At 40.9% G+C, this 12,921-nt stretch overlaps 1 protein-coding gene across 2 annotated transcripts in view; it reads right to left on the bottom strand.

Annotated features, from left to right (window-relative positions):
* The window catches only part of Dbp80 (putative ATP-dependent RNA helicase Dbp80), an 88,206-nt gene that overhangs the window by 61,449 nt on the left and 13,836 nt on the right, over positions 1-12,921 (bottom strand). Inside the window, exons 1-2 of one of the 2 annotated variants that reach the window (XM_083114921.1) lie at positions 2,483-2,665; positions 1,372-1,610 (exon numbers count right to left, since the gene is read on the bottom strand). In XM_083114921.1, coding sequence (XP_082971047.1) covers positions 1,372-1,610; positions 2,483-2,545 — 302 coding nt within the window. In that variant the 5' untranslated portion in view covers positions 2,546-2,665. Of the gene's footprint in view, positions 1-1,371; positions 1,611-2,482; positions 2,666-12,921 lie in introns of those variants that run through there. The other variant, XM_083114922.1, reaches the window with a different exon arrangement.

The raw sequence follows: 12,921 nt of genomic DNA, 5'->3' as shown, positions 1-12,921 counted from the left end.
CAACTTTTGACATAAAGAGTAATTATTAAACCATTGACATTAGCCCCAAAAACCATTGACGTTAGCCCAAAAATTCACGATAGCCTCACGAACCATCACGGGGACGAGGTATGCCTACTAGGTTAGGTTAGGCCTGTTAGGTTAGGTTCCATTAACACTCCTTTCGTTCAATTTAGCATATACGGACAACGACACGTCTTTTTATAGCGAAAAGACGGTGTGGGTCAAAACAATGACTACAGCGTTTACGTCATCAAACACATGGAACACTGTGCTCTCATGCAGAAAGCAAATGGCAGCAGCAGCAATAGCACGTCGGAAAGAGATTTTCGTAGAAAACCACATGCATTCGCATTAAAATGGATCAAAACTACATTACCGAACATCAACAACGTTACAGAAAAAGTACTTTCTCCTGTAAATTTGAAGAAATCTGTCTCTGGTATAGTAAAGTGTAACCAACTCCGCAGTTTGTGTTAACAGAAAACATCGAAATCAAACCATGTAAAAATTGTATTCGTAGCATGATGATATCGCAATAAAACAAAAAGAACTTGGGCCGCCTGGAGTGACCGAGAATATCTATGGAAATACCTCAGTGTACTCTGTCTCCTGAATATGAGTAAAGTCAGTGTAACCCCTCACCCTAAAAGAAATATGTTTGAAACTGTAAAACTTCCACGTTTAAGTAAACTTGGTTTCAAGTTGCAGACTTCACAAATTACAGATAAATTCGATCTGAAGTTCGTTGGAGGTGTAGAATGTTAAAGGCACCAAATAAACTTATGGAACACACACATATTAAATAAAAAACGGAGCGATTTTACAATACAGGGAATTTCTCCATTTTGTTTGAAATTCGGCATACTCACTAATTTTGACCCCCTAATCACGAATCTGCAGTCAAAATTTGGCGCTCACACGTGGAAATAGCAAAATAATCGAAATTAAGTTCTTATTTCCACACCCTCGATTTCCGAATTTCCCGCCGGTTCCGGGCTCCGCCCCTGGGGTAATCGACCTACCGCCCCCAACCGCTATCGCGGCCCCGCCTATATCTATAGACTCCCTGTTAAGGGCATGTTAGAAAGTGGCCGGATTCACCTGCCCCCAAATAAGCGCCAAATTTATACGTGAGCGCCAAATTTTAAGTGCAGATTCGTGATTAGGAGACCCAAATTAGTAAGTAACCGAAAATTCAAACAAATTGGAGAAATTCCCTGTATTGTTAAATTATACCTAAAAAACTTCTCTTCAAGCTACCACAAAACCACCATTGCCATATTGTTGCTGAGGAAACAGTGATTGATATCGCAGCACTTAAAACATCAGCCATTTGAAAAAGCATAGCAAATTCTTCATTAAACTTACAAATTCAGTGCCTCGAATGATTTCACTGAATACAATGGTGAATTGGGATCCTTTCTCTGAACCTCTATGTCATTCTTATTCTCGACCAATCCTTTTCTGATAATCTTCTGCAGCAGTGACCGCTCAGCCACTGATATGGACTCTGATTCTTCGGCTCTTTCATCTCCTGAAGATGCACTTGAGGATGCACTAATAGGAGGTTGTATCTTCTCTTGACGAGATAAGGATATGTTCCCAATCTGAAAGTACAAACAAAAAATAAAATTAGGAAGAAGGCACATTTGTAGTGTTAAAAAGAAAATTAATACCAAATCAATACAGCAATGGCCTGATTAGTGTGTATTTTATGATTTTTATATATGGTATGGAGGGAAGGGGAGGTATAAGTGATACTGGTTATTCATTAAGTCATTAATTCAATAATTAATGAGTATATTTGGTTCCAAACTGTTTACATTTTACTTACAGCAGACAGCTCCCTCGTTTATTTAGAAATGAACATTGCTATATAGTGAAAATAAATGCATAAATATTAATGAAAGCAAACCTTACCGGTCTGTACTACACACCAATGTTAAAAAATATATCTTGCGGTTGATTTCTTATTAATTTGACATGTGTTTCTAAATAGAAAAGATGAGTTAAACAATGTAAGGGCCCAAGTTCCTTTTGTTTTATTGCGATTTCATCATGCTACGAATGCAATTTTTACATGGTTCGATTTCGATATATGTATGTTAACACATACCTTGTATTCAGTTCAATGAACAATATCTCAACATGAATTCTTATGCTTGAAATGAATACAAACTTTTCAAGTAGTCCTAATGTAACTGAGGAAAAAAAAATAATGGTGTTCAAGGTTGTTGGGAACTAGTTGATCAACCTTCGTACCGCAAATATTTTTACAGCTATCGTAGAAACATAAATGTACAAGAAATAATCATTATATAAAGATTAAATCGCTAACCTACAATGTTACAACTAACTTCATCACTTCGATGAACAAAGAGTTGGATATTGTTGTCTAAAATGGACCACAAGACATTCTGACAACTTGATGCAACCCTTTGCAAGCAGAAGCATGCTTTCCGCTGTTGTTTCCCGTTACCTTGCTTATTACTCTTCTCTCTTGTTCATCAGCACACAGAGCCCAATCAACTTCGCTAGCCATATTTCAAGTTGAAAGATAAACAGTTATTACAGACAACAAAACATAAAATTAGAACTCTTGTTCTGTCTCACACGGTTAGGGAAATGAAGCACCACGGTGAACACTTGAAATCAGTTTGGAATTATTAGTTACAACTTCTCTCACTTGCAGCGCTGCTATTTGATATCAGTGTTCCAAACTAACATACTAAATTAATAAGTATCTTGATATTCATTATCTACCATCAGAAGTGTATACAATTGTTTGTGAGTTTTACATTCATAAACAGTCGAGAAAGTGATAATTTTACTTTAACATAAGGTTGTTATTTGGTAACAAGGACAACATACATAAAAACAATACTCATTTCATAGTTGGCAATACTGTTCTACATTCGATTGCAATCTACGTGACGTCATATCGCACCCGGAGAACAAAAAGTAGCAAATAGTGTAGTTTATTCTCAGATACGTTAATCGATTGATTGATTGATTTGGTGTTTTAAGTCCACTTTATGCGTAAGGCTAATTGGGACTGGACCTACAGTTTAAAGTTGGATCCGAGCCACTATGCGCCTCCATCGGGTATCGAACCGGGACCCCTTGATTACAAGACGACAACGGTACCACTGCGCCATCGGGGAGGACCACGCTAATCGAGACTGAGTCACAGTTTCAATGAGAATTCAGAATTGTGAAACACACAACCCTTTAATATATTCTTGATATAGAGATGACCCAAGTTATTTTCACAGGCACCACGGCAAAGCGGACGATTGGCCGGGGCGCGGTCCTCGGGAGGGGCGCCAAACCGGAGCGCCCGCTTTGATTAATGTTGCTTGTTTGAGATGCCAGGGATCCCAGGTTCGAATCCCGACCTGGGCACGGATGTTCTTTGTGAGTGTCCCTTCATCAATTTCATCATATCATTACTCATTCTCTTAAGCCCCCCGATGGCGCAGTGGTAGCGTCGTCACCTTGCAATCAAGGGATCGCGGGTTCGATACCCGGTAAGGTACAAGTGGTTCGGATCCCACTTTAAACTGTAGGTCCAGTCCCGATTAGCCTTACTGTGTACAAAGTGGACTTAAAACACCACTTAATTGGGTTTTGCCATGTGACGGCTCTAGAACAAAATAAGTTTAGGAGACAGGAGGGGGGATTCACAAGGTACCATACCAAAAATGTATTTTTGACTTGGGTGGACATCCGCCACCTGGTATGGGGCTTCACCAGATGTTTGCATTTCTGTGCTTCCTTGGCGCGGGCGGGAACTTTACTTCCGGTTTTCAAAAGAATAACATGGAGTTCAAATGTGTAAATGCAGTGTCTTAAGACAAGGCGACAATCATTGTGTGGCTTTTGATTACAACACGAGGTTGGGAACAAATTTTTTTTCTCGGGAATCTATACATAGTTTTCAGACAGGTCCGATACGGGAAAATCAGTGAATTCAGGCAGTAAAGCGAAAAGACTGGACACAAACACGAGGGAATACGCTCTATAGTCGACACTAGAGTCCAGCGCAGATATTTCTGCCGTGCGATGCGCGAAACAACTAAAGAAGCAGTGTTGCTAATGGAGCAGATAGAAAAATCGCTGCAGTGCGCCGATGCACAGCTGTTACGTACAACAATAAAATTAGAGAATTCAGGTCTATCTAACGTTGAGTTTTAAACGTCATGCATTATACCAGGACTAGGATTAATATGTACTAACAAGTGGCTTTGTATGTAGCTACATACATATGGACTAAAAATTCGCAAAATATGAACTAACACATAAGTAAAATTACCAAAAATGCTGCAAAGAAGACTTCTTCAAACGATTCCTTATTTGAGTGATTTCAAACAAAATAAAAAAATATATATATTATTTTTCATTGCATTAATGCACTGGTGGCGTTCTAACTTTTCACTCCCAAAACCCGTATACACTGGTATGGAACTGCAACGGCAGATAACAACATGCCAAGGTGTTAAACCGCTACAATTGCACCATAACACTCCTCCTTAAGAAGTATTATTATTTCCTCTCTGAGATCGGCGACAGTCGGTTGCCTTTGTTGTACATTTACAAAGGATGCCGGTTTCCACAACAATAACAAGTACATATACTGCCACTAGACGATAAGCTGCGCGGCTTTTTCTTTTGTTATGAACCAGGGCCGGCGCTAGTCATTTTGCCTCCCTGGGAGGTGGCGGCAGATGCCGCTCTATTTCGAACCCCCCCCCCCCCCCACCGGTCATTACGCAGCAACGGAAAATTGAAAATCAATATATTCCTAACTAAAACATCAAAATATAAAATAAATAATGAGACTTCTTATGCTATTTCAATACTATTCAGCGCAAAAGAATATCTCGCTCGATCACAGTTTTCAATAGGCTTATTTTTTTCTTCTCTTCAAATTTTGCCTCTCTGGGCGATGGCACGGTTCGCCCTCCCCTTCCGCCGGCCCTGCTATGAACTTGGTCACCCATCAAAGCATGGCAATTTTAACACAGAAAACAATATGTATCGCATTAAGCAGTAAAAATGACAGCCCCCTCTATGGAATTTCTACAAGAACACGTGCCGGAGCCAGAGTTGAAATGATGTTGGAGCCACATAATTTATTTATTTTGAATAATTCCAAAATTATGAAATATGAACAATTTGTTGCTGCTGTTCGCTGCTCTCTTGCCAAAATGCTTTATTGGGATGCTAACACCATGACTGGCTTCTTCCTTCATGAACTCGTGCACGTTGCTTAGAATTGCCCGAGGTTGGCTATGCAAGGTTTTTGATTTCAACTTCGACAGAACTGGAGGCATTATGGAATTTAACGTTCATTAGCAAACACACACTTTTACATACACACACGCAATACACGAACACAACGTCAAACCGGTCAAATACTTAGTATAAAATAAAAATATGGTGCTTCCAATCCAACAAAACTCACCGTCACTTTACCTGCCTTACCCTTCCGTGACAGAAATAGTGCTTCATTATTACAGTTGGCAACACTAGTTACTAGCTAGCCAATGAACATGCACTGCATAAAAGAAGCAACCACTACGCCGTGCTATATTGCCACATTACCGTCCCTGCCGAACAGTGGGAACCGCGAGCTGGAGCGCTATTCAATTGTTTTCAATGATGTTTGCGCGAGTGTGTCCAGGAATGGAATGACAATATGGCAACAATAGCGAAGGTTTTCGAGCAGGGTAGAACACGTGATACTAAGAGAGAGGGAGACGAAACGAAAATTCGTTTCTACGCAACGGCAAATTTATGTGTGATGCACTCTACATCATCGGAGTAATTCAAATTAAAATATTTTACGTGTTTCGAAAATCATAATTGTCTAACGCACACGTGTTGACTATATTTAAACATTGAAACTGTTTATAATCATCCAGAATTCTAAAAATTATAATCTTATAATTTAATGTAATCAATGTAAACTTTATTAGTAAAATTTTTACTAACTTCTAAAGTATTTTCTTGAACGACACTTGCAAAAGTTAATAATAAAATACAATAAGTGTGCATTTCAGATTTGTAACTGTTGTGCTGGATATGCACTCGAAAATCATTAATAAATAATAATAATAATACTAATAAATTTAGAATAAAATTTGTTTATTTCATTAGTTTAGTAATTATTTATTGTATAACATTTATAACAGTTGTAATTATTATTATTTTTATTTCTACTATTCTACTTTCATTACTGGCCTTTACCCCCTACAAAAATTTCTGACGACGCTCTCTCTAAGCCATATGGTAAAATTAAAGGGGCTGTGTTTGACTACACAATGTCGAAAGTTATACATTTCACTGTTGTAAAATTGAAGTATTTCAATGTTTATATTTTATGTAAGCTTTATTTCAACATGCAGAAGTCTTAACACGAAACTGTTGATAGAAGATCAACATTGTCTTGGAAAAGACTACTATTTTTCCGTAAATCTTCATCCAAGGGATCAGGGAAATTGCCAATCTTTTCTAGGTACCTTTGTTTCTCTATATCACTCAAAAATTTCAAGTGATCCCTTTTGTATCCGATATTTTATAAGAAAATAAACTCGGTGACGATCTGTATTCTACTTGTTTACATTGGAAAATTGTCCAAACCGGAAGTTCTTTCCCCGCCATCCATAATCGAATTGTTTGATCGATTCTTTTTTGATAGTCCACGCGTTTACTTCGTTAAGGTCGAAGAACTGAAGAATGCCGCCGCCACGAACGTGGATGGGGATAAATAGCGGGCGAGTTGTTTTCGTCCAATCACACTCAACCTTCAAACAATGGGCGCAGCTGTCATTCTGCTCGTCTACACCACGTAGAGTCTCAGTCACATGACTGCGGATACGCTGTTGCCGTACTTTGCAACTTCAATGTGGAGACCGTGGAAAGGTGCTTGTGCGCGGAGGGACAAGGTGGCGTAGAGTAGATGTGGATAGTAGATGTGTGGCAACACTGTGCTTTGAATGTGACTGTTGCAGATGGTGGGCGCGCTCCGTGGACTTCAAAGCCAGCCGGTCGTTAACGTAGCTAGCGCGTCGACTATACATTTTCCCACTATGACGTCATCAAAGATGGCGGCCACTCTATGACAAAACGGCTCATATCTCTGTTAATACTTGACCGATTTTGATGGAAATTGAGTCAGTATGCTATAATTTCTATTTAGAAGGTGACTGAAATTGATTTGTAAACTATTTGTGTTTTCTTTATTGTTCTTATAGTTTTCTTTTGAATAAAGACATACATAAAGGAGTTGGGGCGAAGGGTTAGGTGCCGAATAAGCGAGTAAAGAAAAAGTTGGGAAAGAATAAATGTGGCCCTTGGAATGCATTATTGCAAATTAACAAGGCTCTGACTGACTGATTGATTGATTTGTATATTATGGACACTTACGCACATAGGCTATTTTTGGCCGCCACGCAAAATGAGGATAAGCCCTTTACTAAAACAACAAGGTTGAGGGCAAGCTCCTAACAAGCAAATAAAAATGTCCGTGAAAAACTTACTGACTCAATTTTTAAAACAAATTCATTCATTCATACTAAACAAGAACTAAATCTATACTATCAGTGAGGACTAAAAATCTTCTTACCTAGGCTAAAAGCTAAGGCTGTAAAGGGGCACTCAGCACACACAACGACAAGCAAAGGACAACGGAACCCTACAGAGGATTATAAGGGTCGTAGGCCCAAACGCCACAGCCTCGCTTGCCTGCAAGAAACAGTTACTGCATGGAGGTGAGGTTGACTTTTAGGCATCTTACCAGAAGAGAAGGTCTACCCTTACATCCATCCCAACATGGCTCTAACATCTGGACTCACAGCCAGCATTATACCGCGTTTGTTAGAACCTGTCCCGTTTCCCGCGCTATCGATCGCTCGACAGTTTCGGTGCCAATGAGAAACGAGGAAAATGTCGTCTGCTGGGCAGCGATGAGCGAATGGAAGCCAGAAGAGAGACGCTTACGTAGACGCTGTTGAGACGTTGTGTATTTTAATTGGCTGCCTGGCTTTGACTTTACCCAGCACGGAGAAAAGCCAGCGATAAGCTAGCGCGGGAACCGGGACAGGTTGTAACAAACGCGGTATAGTATTGCCCACGAGACGAGACGAGACGAGACTTTGGTCTGTCTCGTCCCGTCTCGTGAAAATATCGTCTCGTCTCGAAAATATACGTTTGTCTCGTCCCGTCCTGTCTCGTTTTGTCTCGTCTCGTACAAGTAATGCAGGATATTATTTCAACAAAAGTTAAAACTGGGAGACATGACAAAATATTATTCCGGAAAGTGGGTAAAACCTTAAAAAATTTTGTTCACTGTATAGTGAGAATAAATAAGGTTCGTAAACTGTTGGAAATTTATCTATAAAAGTAACCATGTTTATTCTTTCTTTATATATTTTATATTGCATATAGCTTCAATTGTTTATTTGTGTATTTCAAATGCCTTAAGTAACCTGCACTCCCATTGGCTAATTCAATCTTAGCGCGGTGTCTAGTTGCCGCCATCTTAGCGCGGTAGTTACTTCCAGCCAGTGTGCGTAGAGAGGCCACTCGGGACACAGCCAGAAACCGTCGCGGACAATTATGGATAGCGTAAGCCCAACGTGGCTACGTTTCATTAGTGGCGCGTTGTTGTAACCCCAGCTGCAACTTCGTGTAAACAGTTTCCCCTAGACAGGAGTGCATGGGAAGTGTAATCAAGTGTTATGTGCATATACCTTATAATACATAGTTATAGTTATCAGTGTGTGTGCCTGTGTTTTCTTTACAACTACCAAGAGGATCGCGGTGAACTTTGCCCTGTAGCGACACAATCCATACCAGAGAGATGTAAGTGGTACCTACAATTTCACTTACATTTAGATCCTACCGGTTTGGATCATCATTCATTTCTGGTCCTTCACAGCCGGACAGGTTCTACATTCAGTTTGGTCCTGTACGGTCCGGAACGCAAACATTTTGGTCCTCCGCAGGCCGCGATCTCCTTTGTATTGAACATGAGGTCCGTTACTATCAGTGATTTTAGTGACATTGTGTTGTGCAAACATTATTTTCAAGTACAGTAACTACAAGTTATTGATAGCATTACGTCATTCGTTGTAGCGCGCGAAATATTTTCCACGTGGCTGAAGGACGATCGGGACTTCCCCGACCGCCAGCGCTCTCGTTGTTCGCTTGTCAGTGACGTTTCACACTCCGCTCCCTTCGCCCCTCGCGCTGTACGAGGACTTTCGGTCGGCGACCAGTGACATGACGTCATACACCGGTGGTGTGTCCCTGAGTTATTTTTAGATTGCAGTTTTCTGTTCCTTCACGGGGCTGGCTTTTCGTTCGTTTTCGTGCGGGAGCGAGGAGAAACGTATCGCGGAGAGTTGCATCAAGCAGCCCACGCGTGCAGACGTGACATCACCATGGCGACCGTGCATCAGCTGTTCCAGTACTCGTCAGTGTCAACGACTACCTGCAGTGTTGCAGCCTAACCAGGATTTCAGATGCCCAGATGGTCCAGTGAATGCCAGATCGGTGAGTACAACAGTGTTTGGTTCAATATTTCCTCATTTTTTCCTTTCATTTCAATACGCATTGCTTGTCCCTCCCACCTTGAGGCATGGCAGACTTAGCACATCTTCTAAAGCAACGTGCCGCCTACAGGGGGCAAATAACGAGATTGCAGTCGTACATTAGCAGTGTTGATCCAGAGGCGCCGAACGTTCAACAGATCAAGGTTCGGCTGGAGCAACTGAACACATTATGGCCCAAGCTAGAAGAAATTCAGGATTGCATTGAATTTGAAGCCACAGACGATGAACACACGGCAGTTCGAGAGACAATCGAACTTTCATATTTCGATCTCAAGTCGCAGATGCTAACATTAATTGAGGGAAATCATTCAAATACAGACGGCGCGGAAAATGAACACAGGGCTTCGTGCAAGTCTCAAGTCAAGTTGCCATTAATAGAGCTTCCGCATTTCAGTGGAAATTACACCCAATGGGTATCATTCAAAGACACATTTTCTTCGCTCATACATGATAATTCGGATATTTCAGATATTCAGAAATTCCAGTATTTACGTGTCGCACTGAAGGGTGAGGCATTGCAAATCATTGAAAGCATACCAATTACAACATCCAACTACGGTGTAGCGTGGAAACAACTCCAAGAGCGTTTTGACAACAAGCGTCTCATAGCTGCTTCACACGTCAATGATATTTTGCATATAAAACCAGTGTCGAAAGAAAACGCAGAGGAATTGCGATCGTTCACAAACACAGCTATTAGCTCCGTCTCAGCGTTAAAATTATTAGCAGGAGATAGTTCACTATCAGATATAGTGTTAGTTCAACATCTTACTTCTCAGCTTGATGCCACCACACGAAAGGCTTTTGAATTAGAAGTGAATGATTCTGAATTCACCAGTCTTGACAGTTTGTTTCAATTTCTAGAGCACAGAACCAAGGCTTTAGAGAAATTCAAACCAATTTCCAATGAAAGATCAACATTCAAACCACAGTTTAGTGGCAACACCAAACAACAAAGTCACAAACCTGCGCATCCTTCTCCTTCAAGATCGTATGTTTCTACTGTATCTCCTTCATGCCTGTATTGCAAGGATACTATGAAGAATAATAAGCATCCGCTGTTTGCGTGCAGTTCTTTCAAAGCAGCTACTATAGCTCAGAAGTACAAATTTCTTCGAGAAAACCAGATCTGTTTCAATTGTCTTGGACAGTCAGATCACCAGGGATTTAGGTCAGGATGCAAGGCAGGATCTTGCAAATATTGCGGCGAGAAACATAATTCCCTTCTTCATGAAGATAAGAACAACAGAGAACGTCAAACACAGAAGCAGTCCAGTAAATCCAGAAGTAAATCGGCAGTAGGCGATGATACTCGTTTTCAGGATAATGATGCCCAGACTAAAGCAACATATTGTTCTGTCAAGAACAGAGAAACTTCGCAAGTTCTCCTAGCCACAGCAGTCATAAAAATCAAGAACGCATACGGCGAGTGGCTCCCATGTCGTGCACTTTTGGATGGAGCCTCGCAGAGTAATATTATGACAGAGCATCTTGCTCAGCAGCTACGCATCAAGAAACAAAAACGCCGAATACCTATCCAAGGGATAAATGAAGCTACAGTCCAAGCCTTTCACACCATGGAGACGCAGATTAAATCCAGCATAAGTGGATTCACCATGGATATATCTTGTTCCATCTTGCCAAACATCACAGGTTCGATGCCAGCGCAGAGGCTCGAAACTTCCACATGGGGAATTCCGAGTGACATACATTTAGCAGATCCTTGCTTCCATACACCTGGCAACATTGACCTACTTCTGTCTGCAGATGTGTTCTACACGATTCTCAAGCCAGAAAAACTTTCAAGACCAGGAAACTATCCAGCGTTGCAAAACACTGAATTTGGATGGATTGTAGCCGGAAGGATTCCCAATGTACCATCTACGAACGGACCTTCGAAGTCATTCTTTGTTCTCAAAGAAGATACAGTCAATTTCCATTTACAGAGATTTTGGGATTTGGAGGAATTCCATGATAAGTTGCCTTCACCAGAAGAAATCGCCTGTGAAAAACATTTCCAGGAAACTACATCTCGTGATCGAGAAGGTCGATACACAGTCAAGCTACCCTTGAAGAAGGACAGATCCGTTCTTGGGGATTCTCTGCAAACAGCGATTTCACGATTTAACCAATTAGAAAGAAGACTTGATCGGAACGTGGAATTGAAAAGAGAGTACACAGAATTCATGGTCGAGTACCAACAACTCAAACACATGCAACCAATTGGGACATTGGAAGATGTATCCAGAGACAAGGAGACAAGGTACTACATTCCACATCACTGTGTGATCAAGGAATCAAGCAAAACTACACGTTTAAGAGTGGTTTTTGATGGAAGCTCGCCCACAACTACGGGGGAATCGTTGAACAGTATACAAATGATTGGTCCCACGATACAAGAAGAATTGTTTTCAATCCTGCTCAGATTTCGTAGTCACAAAATCGCACTGACTGCAGACACGGCTAAAATGTATAGGCAAATTAACATGCATTCAGAAGACAGACCACTTCAATGCATCTTATGGAGAGCATCACGTGACGAACCAATTCATTTTTACAGTTTGAACACAGTCACTTATGGATTAACTTCAAGTTCATTCTTGGCCACAAGATGCCTCAAGCAGTTGGCAGAAGATGAATCATCAAATTTCACAGTAGCCACTCATGTCTTGACACATGACTTCTACGTTGACGATTTTCTGGGAGGAAATCATTGCATTGAAGGTGCAATAAAGCTGCGTGAAAGTCTCACAGAATTACTCCAGAAGGGAGGATTCAATCTACGTAAATGGTGCTCCAATAGCAAGGCAGTGTTGCAATCTATTCCAGAAGAATTGAAGGCAGTACAGGATCTAGTGCAATTCGACACAGAAGGCACAAAAACATTGGGAATTTCATGGCGCCCATCCACGGACGAATTTCTCATGGACAGCAAGGTCTCCACAACAGTGGATGTAGGCTCGTTGAAGATCTTCTCAAAGCGCCAAGTTGCCAGCATAATTGCACAAGTGTTCGATCCAATCGGACTAATATCGCCAGTGGTGATAACATACAAGTCATTCCTGCAGCAGTTATGGCTCCACAATGTAGGATGGGATGATCCGCTTCCTATAGATTTGCAGAAAACATGGCGTCGTCTTCATTCGCAGCTCACATGTATTAACGAAGTAAAAGTACCACGCTTCGTTTTGGCTCCAGGAGACATCCATAAAGTTCAAATTCACGGTTTCTCTGATGCATCAGAGAGAAACTATGGCAGTGTTCTCTTAGTAAGATCAATTGATTCAGAGGGTCACAT

This window comes from Lepisma saccharinum, chromosome 29 (assembly GCF_977018435.1).
Source record: "Lepisma saccharinum chromosome 29, izLepSacc3.1, whole genome shotgun sequence".
In the NCBI taxonomy this organism is placed as follows: Eukaryota; Metazoa; Arthropoda; class Insecta; order Zygentoma; family Lepismatidae; genus Lepisma; species Lepisma saccharinum.
This window is presented reverse-complemented; position numbering and strand designations above follow the sequence as displayed.